The sequence below is a fragment of the Myotis yumanensis genome, unplaced genomic scaffold, assembly GCF_028538775.1.
Source record: "Myotis yumanensis isolate MYYU_CA2020_CCGP unplaced genomic scaffold, mMyoYum1.0.hap1 SCAF_20, whole genome shotgun sequence".
Classification (NCBI taxonomy): Eukaryota; Metazoa; Chordata; class Mammalia; order Chiroptera; family Vespertilionidae; genus Myotis; species Myotis yumanensis.
The window spans coordinates 11,285,191-11,301,503 of NW_027223771.1; the positions used below are offsets into that span (position 1 = coordinate 11,285,191).

At 56.7% G+C, this 16,313-nt stretch overlaps 1 protein-coding gene across 1 annotated transcript in view; it reads right to left on the reverse strand.

Annotated features, from left to right (window-relative positions):
- The window catches only part of TMC3 (transmembrane channel like 3), a 34,139-nt gene extending 29,137 nt beyond the window's left edge, over nucleotides 1–5,002 (reverse strand). The window contains exons 1-3 of the mRNA XM_070400710.1: nucleotides 4,914–5,002; nucleotides 2,989–3,138; nucleotides 253–328 (exon numbers count right to left, since the gene is read on the reverse strand). Coding sequence (XP_070256811.1) covers nucleotides 253–328; nucleotides 2,989–3,138; nucleotides 4,914–5,002 — 315 coding nt within the window. The remainder of the gene's footprint in view (nucleotides 1–252; nucleotides 329–2,988; nucleotides 3,139–4,913) is intronic.
- Between the last annotated feature and the right edge of the window lie 11,311 nt (nucleotides 5,003–16,313).

Below are 16,313 nucleotides of genomic sequence, written 5' to 3' on the forward strand. Positions count from 1 at the left end.
CCACAGGGGAGGTGGGTGAGCCAGGAGGTAGCGGGATCGGTCGGGGGGGGGGGGGGGGGGGGGGAGACCGTTTCTATGGCTTAGGCTTCCCCAGGTCCCGCGATGGGCAAGTGACTGTCGGGGACCGAAGCCGGGGTTTGGGGCCAGGCAGACCGCCCTGCCCGCCTGACCGCTCACGACTGTGCCCACCCCCAGCCGCCGGGGCGGGTGCCCGGGCCCAGGCCAGGCGGGGGGCCCACCCGGGGTCCTTACCTCCGCGCCCGCCGCCTGGTAGCCGCGGGTCCGGGTCAGGCGCCCCTCGAACCGCAGCACGATCTCCTTCGCCCGCCTGCGGGGGGGCAGAGGTGTCACACAGGCACAGGGCCCGACCATGTGGGACGGCTGCTGGGGGGTGAGGGGGCGCAGCCGGGCAGGGCTCCCATCTCCCGGGCTTCTGGTAACTGGGAAACTCCCTTAAAAAGGACGTTCTGCCCTAACGGGTGTGGCTCAGTGGGTAGAGCATCGGCCTGTGGACTGAAGGGTCCCGGGTTCGATTCCTGTCAAGGGCATGTGCCTTGGTTGCAGGCACATCCCCAGTGAGGGGTGTGCAAGAGGCAGCTGATGGATGTTTCTCTCTCATCAATGTTTCTAACTCTCTATCCCTCTCCCTTCCCCTCTGTAAAAAAATCAATAAAATATATATATATATTTTTTAAAAAGATGTTCTGAGCCCTGGCCAGTGTTGCTCAGTGGATAGAGCCCCGGCCTGTGGACCAAAGGGTCCCAGGTTCCATTCCTGGTGTTAATAAAAAACCATGGAAACCTGTAAAGAATTTTTGTGCGTTTGTTTGAGCCAAACTGTCGACAAATGCCGGGAAGCAGAACCTCAACGGATTGGGATAAAGCTCCGGAGAATGGGGGTTCCATCTGTGTTTATACGTTGCAATCAAAGGAGGGACGTAGGTGGGTGACATGAGATCCACTGGGGATGGATGAGGGAGGCAGGAGCAAGCAAAGTGTGGGGGGGGAGCCCCTGGGATTGGATAAAAGGTAAAATGATGGACACACGCTTAGGTGGGTGCAGGGACCATGAACATGACAATGAGGGGATCTGTGGTCTCCGTCCTGGTGCCCAGCACATCAGGCTGTGTCCCGGGGGGTCTGGAAAAGGGACGTTACCAGGTACCCAGACACTTCAAGGGTGTGTTACCACAGAGGCAAAAAGACAGACAGGCTCCGTGGAGGCAAAGGCTGCCCTTGTCAGGGAGGATACCGGCCTAGGAGGTGACTCCCCACCACTGCTTCTCGTTCAAGTTTAACGTCAGACCCTCCTGTGTGGTGACTTTAGGTCTGAGTTTGCAAGGCCGCCCGCAGGCCTCCCCTGAGCTGTCGGGTCAGCACGTGGCCCCTTTCATCCACACCTCAAGGAAACTCCCCAAGATCCTCTGCAGGTTTGAGTGCTGTGACGGTAACACACAGTAGGTCTCGCTAACACACAGTAGGTCTCGCTAACACACAGTAGGTCTCGGTAACACGCAGGAGGTCTCACTAACACACAGTAGGTCTCGGTAACACACAGGAGGTCTCGCTAACACACAGTAGGTCTCGCTAACACACAGTAGGTCTCGCTAACACCCGTCCTCTCATGCGGACACGACAACCACAGATGCCCCGATCAGAGCCCTTGGGGTGAATCAGCGAGTCCCTCACTGACCTTGTTGCAACCAAAGTCGGGGCCGCACCCCAAGGGAGTGTCCGGCCCCTCCCAAATCCTGGAAGCGGATGGGGCCTGGCCCCTCCCCGGCCCTCCCCACCAGCCCCTGCACTCAGAGCACCTCCTTCTGGGAAAAGGTGCTGCTGCTTAATGGGAGCGAGAGGCGGGGTGTTCACACCCACAAACCGCCCGACACACCCTGGGAGGGCCCGGTAGCCATCAGGGAGGAAAGCCGGTGCCGGGAGCTGGGGGGGGGGGGTGACCTGAGGGGCAGGGGTCTCCCTGGGGAGCCACGGGCCAGTGCCGATTCCGGGGACTGAGCACAGGCACGGAGATGTGGGCGACAGCCCCCCAGGCCGGGGCCGCTGCCCCGGGCGCAGCCAGGACGCCCCCTCCCATCTGGCTGAGCGGGTGGGGGTCCCTGTCTGACCCGCGACCTGTCCCGCCCTTGGCTGGCATCGCCCTCCCAGGAGGCCCAGGGCTGCAGGGCGGCCCCTCGAGCTCCCTGCGCAGGGAGAGCTGAGGGCAGGCACCTCCCAGGCAGTGCCGTCGGGATTAGAGCCGGTCACTGCCCACCTCCGGGCGCAGGGCTGGAAGCTGGTGCTGGGAGAGGAGAGAGAAGCCAGCACCTCCCTCTAGTGCGGGCGCGCACACACATGTAACATACACGTAACCACACATACATGTAGCGCATGTAACCCAGACACACACACACGTAACCCAGACACACACATAACCCATATACACACACGTAACACACACACACGTAACACACACACAACCCAGGCACACACACGTAACACACACATGTAACCCAGACACACAGGTAGCCCAGACACACACGTAACCCAGACACACACACGTAACCCAGGCACACACACGTAACCCAGGCACACACACGTAACACACACATGTAACCCAGACACACACGTAACCCAGACACACATGTAACACACACACGTAACCCATGCACACACACGTAACCCATGCACACACCCACACACACACGTAACCCAGGCAAACACATGTGTAATCCAGACACACACATGTAACACGGGCACACACATGTAACCCATGGGCGCGCACGTGTAACCCCACGCAAGTAACCCAGACACACACGCATGTAACCCGGACACACACACACACAGAACCCCGCCTGCCCATCACACAGGCTCTGCCACCCGTGCCCAGGGGCGGGCAGGTGCCAATGATGCCGCACCTTCCATCGCAGCCCCGCCTCCATCACAGCCCGGCCTTCCGTCCGTCCGACCGTCTGTCCGACCCGGCCGCCTCACCTGAGCGCCCGCAGCTTCTGGCGCATGGCCCAGGGCCGGCAGCGGATGTTGGCCATGAGGTCCTTCTGGAACTGCAGGCTCTGGAAGATGCGCTCGGGGTCGCTGCTGTCCCCCACGTCGGCGGGCAGGCCGCCCTCCGCCTCCGGGCCGCTGCGCAGGGAGGGAGCGGGGAGGGGACCGTCAGGGGCTGCGCCCGCAACGCCCTCCTGCCGCCAGGGGTCGCTGCTGAGCCTGTGCAGATGCTGGAGGGAGGGGGAGGGGGAAGGGGGAGGGGGAGTAAGGAGGGGGAGGGAAAGGGGGAGGGGGGAGGGGAGGGGAGGGGAGGGGGAGGGGGGCGGGGGAGGGAATAGGGGGAGGGGGAGGGGGAGGGGAGGGGGAGCCAGTATCCAGGAGGCCACGGGTTCGATTCCCGTTCAGGGCACAGGCCCGGGTTGCGGGCTCCATCCCCATGTGGGGCGTGCAGGAGGCAGCTGGTCCATGGTTCTCTCTCATCACTGATGCTTCTCTCTCTCTCTCTCTCTCCCTTCCTCTCTGACATCCATAAAAATATATGTAAAAATAAAATAAAATAAAATAAAATAAAGTAAAATAAAATAGGAACCCAACGCTGCCCCCCCAGGCCCCCTCCCCGCCGCTCCACTTGGATTCCTTGGAGATCTGACCCAGGGGAGGCCGAGCAGGAGCGGATTCCACCAACAGGAGACGCGCCCCGCGGATGGACGAGGGCGAGCATTTCGGGGAAACGGCTCTTCTTCGCGGGAGAAACATGTCCCACGGGCGGCAGCGCCATCCCAGGGGGACCCGGGGCCTGGGCTGGACCCCTCCCGGACGGCACCTGTGCGCTCTGCGACCGCTATTCATCAGGGATGCGCTTTACTGCATTTCATTACATTATTATTGGTGTGTGTGTTTTTAAAAAAAATATATGTTTTAATGATTTTTTACCGAGAGGAAGGGAGAGGGAGAGGGAGTTAGAAACATCGATCAGCTGCCTCCTGCACACCCCCCACTGGGGATGTGCCCGCAACCGAGGTCCATGCCCTGGACCGGAATCAAACCCGGGACCTTGGTCCGCAGGCCGGGGCTCTATCCACTGAGCCACACCGGCCAGGCCCCGGGGATGCGCTTTAAACCGGGAGGAGAGAACCGTCCCCGCTGTCCCCCAGGTTAGGTGGCTCCCCTGTTGGAAGAACAGCTGCGCCCACGTCCCCTGAGCACACGGAGGGGTCATCTACCCCAGCGGTTCTCAACCTGTGGGTCGCGACCCCTTTGGGGGCCGAACGACCCTTTCACAGGGGTCACCTAAGACCATCGGAAAACACATCTATAATTACATACTGTTTTGTGATCAATCACTATGCTTTCATTATGTTCCATTTGTAACCATGAAAATCTATCCTGCACATCAGATATTTCCATGACGATCCATCACAGCAGCGACATGACAGTGATGACGTAGCCACGAGAATAATGTTATGGTTGGGGGTCCCCACAGCGTGAGGAGCCGTATGAAAGGGTCGCGGCGTCGGGAAGGTTGAGAACCGCCGCTCTACCCTGTCCATGGGAACCCGTGCGCACAGCCGGGCTCCCGGGCAGCGCGCAGCCTGCAGACGCCGCTGGTGAAGACAGATCTCATTAGCCTCCGTCTGTGGCCGCTGCCCCGCCTGTGGCCTGGCCGGCAGGAAGCCAGGGGGGCCAGGCCTGGGGATCCGGGCCCCCCGCGGCTGGGAAGCGGGCAGCGCCCTCCCCCTCCTGCACCTGCGGGGGCTGCCGGGGTGGCAGGTGCAGGGGCACCTGGAGGAGGGCGTTCTGAGCTGAGCGGGATGGGGACTCAGCCCTCAGGTCAGATGGGAGGGAGCCCCCCCTGGGCCCCCCCCCCAATCCCAGACCCCTGCCCCGGCTGCCCCCGGCGCTGCCCGGCTCACCTGAGCAGCAGGGACTCCTGGCACAGGTAGCGCCGGCTGGCATTTCTCCGGGTGCCTCTGGGGCGCTGGGACGCCCTGGAGGGTGTCATGGAGCCGAGAGGTCCTGGGGGTCCCCTAGGGATGGGGAGGGTGCGCGGGGAGGCGGCAGGGTCTGCTCAGGAAGTTTCTGGACGGGCGGCCAGCTGCTCCCCGTCTTTGCCCAGAGCAGGACTGCCTGCAGCTGGGGCTGGGCAGGGAGAGGCCAGAGGCCAGATATGAATATGCATGCTCCTCATGAATATGCATATCACTCATGAATATGCATATCTCTCATGAATATGCATGTTGCTCATGAATATGAATGCTTATCACCAATATGAATGTGAAGGTGGGGGCAGCAGCAGACACTGGCCTGAGTCTAGCAGCCCAGTGGTGGGCGTGGCCAGTGATGTAGGCATCACGCAGGATTCACATCTGGGACCGTCTGTGCCCGGACAGGGCTCTGTGGTTTGGAAAGCGGCACACACACCCGTTACCACGCCTGATGTCCACAAAACGCTGGGGGACAAGGCAAAGCGTAGCTTGTAAGCGTTTTTCCATTGACTTTCAGAGAGAGGGAGACAGAGAGAAACATCGATGGGAGAGACACATCCACGGGTTGTGCAGGAGGCTGGCACCGGGCCAGCAGGTTGCTCTCAAGAAAGAGGCTGAGAGCATGTCAGATTCCTGACCGCCTTCGCCAACATGGTCCATGAGAGGCAGAGCCAAAACATTTGTGTTTATGCATTTTTATCTGGTTTTTTAAAAAATTGGTTTCAGAGAGGAAGGGAGAGAGAGAGAGGGAAGCATCCAGAATGAGAGAGAATCATGGATCGGCTGCCTCCTGCACGCCCCACACTGGGGATGGAGCCTGCACCCTGGGCCTGTGCCCTGAATCGAACCCTGACCTCCTGGTTCCTAGGTCGACGCTCAACCACTGAGCCTCATTGTTTCTTTAGGTTTAGTTTTCTAGAAGTGAAATTACTGGACAAAGGGATTATCGTGTAAAAAATTAAATCTCTCTATATAAAAGCCTAATATGCAAATTATCCCCGCGGGAGTTCGACCAGGAGACCACGAATTCAATCGCTCGCTCTGGCGTGTGCTGATCACCAGGGCGCGGCACGAACGAAGGAAGGCCCCAGCCGGCAGCCGGAAGGCCCCGGATCGGCCCTGATCGCCGACCAGGCCTAGGGAACCTACCTGTGCATGAATTTCATACACCGGGCCTCTAGTATGTTGATAAAAGTCCCTCTCTTTAGCCCTAATTGATTTGGCTCAGTGGACAGAGCGTCGGCCTGCGGACTGAAGGGTCCCGGGTTCGATTCCGGTCAAGGGCATGTGCCTTGGTTGCGGGCACATCCCCAGTAGGGAGTGTGCAGGAGGCAGCTGATCGGTGTTTCTCTCTCATCGATGTTTCTAACTCTCTATCCCTCTCCCTTCCTCTCTGTAAAAAATCAATAAAATATATATTAAAAAAAAAAAGTCCCTCTCTTTACAAGCTATTGAGAGGGTGAGTTTTGATAATGACTGGGAAGAGGAGTTCTGATGTGATCAGATTTGTCTGTGGACTGTTGATGGGTTCCTCGGTCTCATTGTCAGAAATTCCCTCTGAACTCAGCTGGGTGCCCAGGTGTAAGGCGAGGCCGTGGGCGCGGGACCCCGGTTCCCTTCGCTGGCACCTCCCTGGCTCCGGCTCCTCGGGCTCCCAGGGCCCAGACAAGAGGAAAGGAGGGCGGGGGACTCCCGGGGCAGATTTCCCGCATGCACGGGACCTCCTCTCTCGATCTGGTTAGAGGCTTCAGATATGCTGGACGGTTTTAACTTAAGCCAGCACATCTGTAATAATAATAAGTCAACTGGCCATCTTCTGGACGTCCAACTTCCTTCTGGACAAAGCCATGGTGGTAGGGGCCAAGGCAGAGGCATTTAGGGGAGAGCTCAGGCTGCCAGGAGGTTAGGGGCAACCAGGCTGGCAGGGGAGAGCAATTGGGGGCATTAGGCAGGCAGGCAGGTGAGTGGGTAGGAGCCAGTGTTCCTGGATTGTGAGAGGGATGTCTGACTGCCTTGTGGGATTCGAGCCTAAACCAGCAGTCAGACATCCCCCAAGGGTCCCGGATTGGAGAGGGTGCTGGCTGGGCTGAGGGACACCCCACCCCGTGCATGAATTTTGTGCACCGGGCCTCTAGTCTATAATAATAAAAGCATAATATGCAAATCGACCGACCAGCCGAGCAGTGGAACGACCGTCCAGACGACCACACTACGACACCCACTGGTGCCAGGCCAGCCTAGGTGGGTGCGATGCAATTGGTCGGGGGCCCAACCATCACCCCATGATCTCACCGCAGAGGGAGGCCCAGGCCACCTGCCAGCAGGACGATCAATCGGGGGGCTCCACAATCGCCCCAAAGAGGGAGGCCCAGGCCACTGACCAGTGGGCTGCACATGGTGGGTGGGGCCTCCCACTGTCAAGGAGATCCATCACGAGGCTCCCGGACTGTGAGAAGGTGCAGGAGGGGCTGAGGGGACCCCCGCCCCCCACCCCCAGTGCATAAATTTCGTGCACCGGGCCTCTAGTACATATATAATTTGTTGTTGTTACTCCTCACCCGAGGATATTTTCCCATTGATTTTTAAAGAGAGAAGAAGAGAGAGGGACAGACAGACAGAAACACTGATGTGAGAGAGACACACCGATGGGTTGCCTCCTGCACGTGCCCCGACCAGGGCCTGGGCCAGGGAGGAGCCTGCAACCGAGGTCCATGCCCTTGACCAGAATCGAACCTGGGATCCTTCAGTCCGCAGGTTGGTGCTCTATTCACTGAGCCACACCGGCCAGGGCCAGCTCGTGTGTATAGATAAAACGGCTAAAAACCCCTCCAACGCTTACAAGTGGGACATTTTTTTAAAAAACTCAGGGTCCAATGTCAAAACGAGCGAACACTGTCATTTCCCCGACCAAATGCCGACAGGATCTTGTGGTGGGAGAAGGCAGGGGAGGAGGGGGAGGGAGTCGCGGGATCAACCTGTTTGCTCAACATACCAACGCCTTTCAGCTTGAGAAAAAAAATGAGTAAAATTTCGTTATCGATCCCAGGAGGTCGGAGCAGACACCGGCCGACGGCTTGGCTTACAGAACACAGACAGCCACGGCCACGTCATCCGTGAAACCGGCCTTTCTCCGTCGCCAAGTGAATTCTATCCCGAGACACGGATGGTCGCCGGCGCGTCCCGGTCCCGCCGGCCACGCCCGGCGCCCGGGCCTGAGACACCCAGTTCGTAGCCCTGGGTTTGACGAGGCCGACTTGCCCACCTCGGAGATGTTTACACGCCTGTTACACGGTCCCCGGGGTCCTCAAAGCTTTTGTTTGAAGGTTAGAGACGGCTTTGGGGTCTGGAAAAGGCTATTCAGGGAAGAAGCTCAAGAATAAACTGTTTCTGCCCCGGCTGGTGTGGCTCAGTGGGTCGAGCGTCGGACTGTAGACTGAAGGGTCCCGGGTTCGATTCTCCGTCAGGGCACATGCCTGGGTTGTGGGCTCCATCCCCAGTGGGGGGCGTGCGGGAGGCAGCAGATCCACGATTCTCTCTCATCATGGATGTTTCTCTCTCTCTCCCTCTCCCCTCCTCTTTGAGATCAATAAAAATATATTTTTTTAAAAAAAGAAAGAAAGAAAAAAGGAAGTTGAACTGCCCCTGATGGTGAGAGGCTCTTAGCACTGGGATCCTGCAGACCTAGGATCTGGGAATGAACACATAGGTGTGAAAGCTGTGAGCTGATTGGAAATTTTTATAAAAAATATACTTTATTGATTTCAGAGAGGATGGGAGAGGGAGAGAGATAGAGAAACATCCATGATGAGAGAGAACCATGGATCGGCTGCCTCCTGCACGCCCCCCACTGGGGATCGAGCCCGCAACCCAGGCATGTCCCCTTGACTGGAATCGAACCCGGGACCCTTCGGTCCACAGGCCGGCGCTCTATCCACTGAGCCACACCGGCCAGGGCTGTTGACTGGACTTTTTAAGTGAAGCTGCGCCACTAGGTGCCAGGCCTAGAGCAGACAGCTGAGCGAGCGTGGCCCGAAGGCAGCCGGGTGGGTGATGTGAGAGGGACCCCCGAGAGCAGGGCCCGGTGGCCTGGGTCTGGGGGGCCCTGGGGCTGGCTGGGCCTGGGGACACTGCTGTCCGTGACCTTGTGGCCTCCCCGGGCAGGGCTGACGGAGGCCTCTGCTCCCCGGCCGCTCCCCCTGCCATCCACAATCCCGTAAACAAATTAACTCCCCTCCTCGGGGGACTTCTGAGAGCATCCTAAACGCATTATCATTTCTCTGCATAAAAGGCCGCTGAGCAGGAGTGCCATTAGGGAGCAGCCTTCAGATGGTGCCCAAGGGGCCACGGAACGGAGAGGCAGCCGACAGACAGCCACGCGGAGGACAGACCAGACCGACAAGGTTGCCTGCCACGGCCTGGGACCCACGTATTCTGAAAGCTGAACGGCCCCTTCCCTGTGCCTCCCTCCTGCCAGCCCACAGCAGGGGGCCTCGCACCTTCATGGAAAACCTCTAGCCCTTCTGGAGGGTCCTGGGTTCGAGTCTGGCCAAGGGCACAGGCCTCGGTTGCAGGCTCCGCCCCGGCCTGGGCGTAGGAGGCAACCCATGGATGTTTCTCTCTTTCTCTCTCTCTCTCTCAAAATCAATGGAGAAATATCCTCGGGGGAGGATTAACAAAACAATAAAAATTAAAAGCTGAACTAGTATAAAAAGAAAGGGTAGCCCTAACTGGTTTAGCTCAGTGGACAAAGTGTCGGCCTGCGGACTGAAGGGTCCCGGGTTCGATTCCGGTCAAGGGCATGGACCTTGGTTGCGGGCACATCCCTAGTAGGGGGTGTGCAGGAGGCAGCTGATCGATGTTTCTCTCTCATCGATGTTTCTAACTCTCTATCCCTCTCCCTTCCTCTCTGTAAAAACACCAATAAAAAAAATTTTTAAAAAAAGAAAGAAAGGGTATTTGAAAATATAGTAGTGTCAATTGCTGGGGCGGGGAGGGGGGAAGCTCCAAGCTACCTTTCCTAATGCAAATCCTTCTATGTGGTGTCTTTTGTGAAAATGGCATGCTGACTGTAAAGACCTGGAAAAATAACTGGTGACAGAAGCCGGGGCTACTGACCGCCCCCCGGTGGCTGTTTGTGGCTGTTCCCTATGACAGCCCTCCTCTGGGTTGTTATTATTATTTTTAAAAATATATTTTATTGATTTTTTACAGAGAGGAAGGGAGAGGGATAGAGAGCTAGAAACATTGACGAGAGAGAAACATCGATCAGCTGCCTCCTGCACACCCCACACAGGGGATGTGCCTGCAACCGAGGTCCATGCCCTTGACCGGATTCGAACCCAGGACCCTTCAGTCCGCAGGCCGACGCTCTAGCCACTGAGTCAAACAGGTTAGGGCTGGGTTGTTATTTTTTTAAATATCTTTTTATTGATCTCAGAGAGGAAGGGAGAGAGAGAGAGAGAAACATCCATGATGAGAGAGAATCAGGGACCGGCTGCCTCCTGCACGCCCCACACTGGGGATCGAGGCTGCAACCCGGGCCTGTGCCCTTGACCGGGAATCGAACCCTGACCTCCTGGTTCATAGGTTGACGCTCCATCACCGAGCCCCGCCGGCCGGGCCCTGCAGTCGTTACTGACGTGACTGGTGGCCGGGCCGGTTCTGTGATCGACGCCTCCTGGGAAGTCCTGGCTCCGGGATCCAGGCCCCAGAGGCTGACAGCTCGCCCCACACCCTCCTGCGAGTCCCCGGGGTGGGCCCTTCTGGTCCTTGAACCCCGATGGCCGCCTGCACCCAGGCAGGCCCGGCTCACACCTCCCCACCCCTGTCCTCCCCTGCGGCCTCCTGACCTCGCTGTGAACCGCACAGGAAATGGACAGATGCAATTACAGCGGCCGCCAGCCGGGCGCGGACAGATGGGCGGTGTCCAGCCGGTGCCCCGCCCGCCGTGTCCGGTGTGGGAACGGGGGGAACTGGCCAGGGGGGGCCAGGGGCCGGGGGACAGCCTTGCTCAGTGACATCATGAACCCCCCCTACCCCCCATCCCCACCCCAACGTTTGCAGTAGAATCCTGACTCCCAGGGAGGGGATCATCGAGGCACTGGGTCCGCAGGTCACAGCCCCGTCCCTGTCACCCCCTCCCCTGGGTGACGGGACCTCGAATCCAGCCAGGCCTGGGCCCCTGGGGAGACAGAACTCATTAATGGGCACACTGGGGTGTGAGAGGGGCTGTGTGGGCCATCAGAGACTCACCTCCATGAGAACTAAGGGGCCAGGACAGTGTGCTGGGCCCCAGGGGGATCCCCAGGCTGCACCCCAATCTCCAGGTAGCAGACATCACTGCCCTCCAGGGAGAGATACCGAATGGGCCCTGGCCAGTGTGGCTCAGTGGATAGAGCGCCGGCTTGTGGACGGAAGGGTTCCAGGTTCGGTTCTGGTCAAGGGCACATGCCCTGGTGGCGGGCTCGATCCCCAGTGTGGAGCGTGCAGGAGGCAGCCGATCCATAACTCACTCTTTCATCATGGATATTTCTCTCCCTCTCCCTTCCTCTCCCTTCCTCTCCCTTCCTGTCTGAAATTAATAAAAATCTGTAATAATAAAAGCGTGATGTGCTCATTAGACCGGACGTCCTTCAGACGACCTTCCGGACAAAAGCTGGGGCTACGAGGGGAGCCGGTGCCGGCAGCCGGAGGATGGAAGGCCTAGTCTTGCATGCATTTTGTGCATGGGGCCTCTAGTATATATTAGTATATATATACACACACACATATATATATGCACAAATTTTATGCATGGGGCCTCTAGTATATATTAGTATATATATATACATATATATAAAATATATGCACAAATTTTATGCATCAGGCCTCTAGTATATATTAGTATATATATATACACACACACACATATATATATAAAATATATGCACCGGGCCTCGAGTATATGCTAATACATACATATATATATATATATATATATAATTTACATATATATTTAATATATTTATTAAAAGGATACTGAATGGTGCTCTCAGCTCCGCCCCCTGAGGCCCAGCCGGTGGGAATTCCTCGCCCTCCAGCCCACACCCCGCGGAGTGTGTCCCTCCCGGCCCTGCCCTGCAGGAAGGCCTTTCACCCAGAGTCTGAGCGCAGGCGTCCTGCGGTGACGGCCCAGGACTGGGACGAGGGCGCCATCTGGTGGCGGAAGCCAGTACTGCAGCGACCGCACATGGCGGTGAACAGGAGGCCCCTGCAGGTCACTCGGAGGAGCTGCCCAGGGGTCACTGCCTGTCACGGGACACACACACACACATGCACATGCACATGCACACACACGCATATGCCCACATGCACACATATGCACGTGCACGCACAATACACACATGCACACACACTCACACGCACACTCGTGCGTACATGCACACACAGCGCATGCACATGTATACACACGTGGGCACACAGTGGGCACACATGCACGTGCACACAAACACACACTCACACACATACACACTCTCACACACACACACTCACACAGACTCACACATGCACACACACACACACGCACACACACACTCACACACATACACACTCACACACACATACACACTCTCACACACACACACTCACACACATGCTCTCACACACACTCACACACATACACACTCACACACACATACACACTCTCACACACACACACACACATGCTCTCACACACACTCACACACATACACACTCACACACACATACACACTCTCACACACACACACACATGCTCTCACACACACTCACACACATACACACTCACACACACATACACACTCTCACACACACACACTCACACACATGCTCTCACACACACTCACACACATACACACTCACACACATGCTCTCACACACACACATTCACACACATACACACTCTCACACACACATGCGCGCACACGCACGTGCACACATGCACACACATGCACATGCACATGCACACACAATACACACATGCATGCACACGCAAACCCACCCATATGCACACACAGCGCATGCACATGTAAACACGCGTGCGCACACAGTGGGCACACATGCACGTGCATGTGCACACACATGCGCACACACACACCTTGTTAACTGCGTCCAGCAGGGCAGCTCCGCCAGCCGCCCGGCCCGCCGGTGGTAAGGGGATTTCTCCCTCCCTCCCTCGTTCTTTCTTTCGTTCTTTCTTTTTTCAAAGGTTTGATTCTTTTTCTCACTTTACCAGTTTTCAGAATAATCAGTCAGTCCCTTAGGAGTCTCTCAAGGAGCTTTTTTTATTTTATTTTTTTTATCATTATGAGCTCAACCAATTGGATGAATTTCAATCCACTGCATTTATTCTTCATCTTTTTTTCTGTTCCTCCTCCCCCGAGGATATGTTCCCATTGATTTTTAGGGAGAGCCCAGGGAGGGGGAGAGGCAGCGAGAAACATCGATGGGAGAGAGACACACCGATGGGTCGCCTCCTGCATGCGCCCCGACCAGGGCCCGGGCCGGGGGAGAGCCTGCAGCCGAGGTCCGTGCCCTTGACCGGAATTGAACCCAGGATCCTTCGGTCCCCATGCCGAGGCTCTATCCACTGAGCCACACCGGCCGGGGCAGTGATCATGTGATTTAGAACCCGGATATTAAAGTTACAGGCTCCCTTGGGTATTCCTGTCTGGTCTAAAGGCAATTCCAAAAATTACTTTCCTTTAAAACCACCCTGTGGGGCCACAGCACAGCTTCCCGTCGACGAGCCGGTTCGTTCCCGCATCCCCAACACCCTGCATCCTAGCCCTGCTCCTGGAGCAGCTCTCCCAGCCCCCTGGCCCCTCGCTGGCACGTCCTGGTCTGTGTGGTGGTGAGGGCCCTGGGTGTCGTCATCTGACAGGGAGGAGCAGTGCACTGTGGCTGTAACAGTCCTCTGCTGCCCTGGCCGGTGTGGCTCAGCGGATAGAGCGTCGGCCTGCAGACCGAAGGGTCCCGGGTTCGATTCCGGCCAAGGGCATGGACCTTGGTTGTGGGCACATCCCCAGTAGGAGGTGTGCAGGAGGCGGCTGATCCATGTTTCTCTCTCATCGATGTTTCTCTCTCATCGATGTTTCTAACTCTCTATCCCTCTCCCTTCCTCTTTGTAAAAAATCAATAAAATACATTTTTTTTTAAAAAGAAAGCATCCGGGGTTTGACAAGCTCCCCAGGGGATCAGCAGGGTGTCAGGGCAGCCTTGCCCGCTGAGCACAGTTGGAAGAGAAGAAAGCTACACAGGGACGGCTTCCCGTCTCCGTTTCTTTCTGTGGCTGCACCGGCTGCTGGGCTTTTGCTCCCAGAAAAGCACAGACAGAGATACACGGTCGGCGGGCGTGTGAACACGGTTCTTGAAATAACCGGTCCAGCGGCCGAGCCAGCGCCAGGGAGGAGGGAGATGAGATGCAGCAGCAGGGTCCCGCCCTGAGCTGGGCCCTTTGTGGGCTGCAGACGAGCCCCTTCCCTGACCCAGAGGGGATGAGCTATTTTTATTCCCTTTTCAGGGCTGTTTCCTGGAGCGACGTCTCCCGCTGCGGCCACACAGCTCAGCAACGGGGACCTGGGGACAGGCCTCCAGCCTGGCCCGTGGCTCCTCCTGCAGGCCGTGCACTGCCTGCTCAGCCGGGGAGGCCGGTCACAGCTCTCTCGGCTCCTCTCACTTCACAGTCCTATCATCTTTTATTTCCTTTTTTCTTTAAAAATATTTGTATTGACTGCAGAGAGGAAGGGAGAGGGAGAGAGAGAGAGAGAGAGACATCAGTGATGAGAGAGAGCCATGGACCGGCTGCCTCCTGCAAGCCCCACGCTGGGGATCGAGCCCACAACCCGGGCCTGTGCCCTGACCGGGAATCGAACCCGGGACCCTTCAGTCGGCAGGCCGACGCTCTATCCACTGAGCCACACCAGCCAGGGCTAATTTCTATAATCTCATTAAAATGCTATAATTCTTGTTTTAAAAAAAACCCCAACAACTTGTGTATCCAACCTGCTTACAATGTCTTCTGCATTCCCACCTCCCCTCAAAGTAGTACCTGGGAATAGGACTGGCCTTGCGTGACACGGACAGATTGTTTTGAAGGAAAACCAGGAATTGATGGAAGATACGTTCCCCTCATGTGAATGTGATTATGTTTTTATACCCAGCTATACACGCAAAAGCCTAATATGCCGGGGTGGGCAACCCCTGGCACGAGTGCCAAACATGGCACGCGAAACCCTCTCTTATAATCTTCCCTTTACAATTGTGAATCTTTGTTCTCAGGGACGGATTCTGTTAAGTCTCGTAAGAGGAGCAGCCTGACGGATGACAGTCGTAGCGCGTGCATCTCTCTGAAGATCACGAAGTATAAACCTGATGCAAAATCTCTGTCATCAGGATTGCAGCCGCAAAAGTCCCACTGACACTATCACACGGAGTCATCAAGTTTTCTGTTGGACTCTCCGTGGACATGTATCCATTAAAAAATGAATGTATTTGTCATCATCACAGACTGTGTTTTTGTCGCTCGAGTGAATTTTATTATTTCTTCAAGGTTCTTCACATACGTCCACCTTAAGAGATAGCAAGTAGGCGTAACATGTTCTCAAAAAGTTAGGGTTGGCGCACGCAGAAGAATTTTGAGTCAGAGATTTTGCTGGTTTTGGCACGCACTCACAAAAAGGTTGCCCACCCCTGTGATATGCTAAGTGTCCAACTGATCAGTAGACGTTCAGTTGACCACTTGATCAGTCGCTATGACACGCACTGACCACCAGGGGGCAGACGCTCTGACCGGTAGGTTAGCTTGCTGCTGGGGTCCCTCCGATCAGGACTGGGCGAGACGGGCCGGACATGCCCTGGAGCCCTCCCGCGGTCCCTCCCTGGCTAGCCGGCCCCCATCAGCCCTGATCGGACTGCGCGAGATGGCCCCGATTGGCCCAATCACCGGCCAGGCTGAGGGACCCACCCGTGCTCGAATTCATGCACAGGGCCTCTAATATAGAAATATTTCCTTTTCTCCCCCTATATCTTTTTTTTTTTTATATATTGTTTATTGATGTTAGAGAGGAAGGGAGAGGGATTGAGAGAAACATCCATGATGAGAGAGAATCATGGATCGGCTGCTTCCTGCACGCCCCACACTGGGGATCGAGCCTGCAACCCGGGCCTGTGCCCTTGACCGGGAATCGAACCCGGGACCCTTCGGTCCACAGGCCAAGCCGGCCAGGGCTTTGTCCCAATGTGTGCTTCTAGAATATGTTCCACAGCACACACACGGTGATGTGACACGGTGAATACCGCCGACCGCAACCG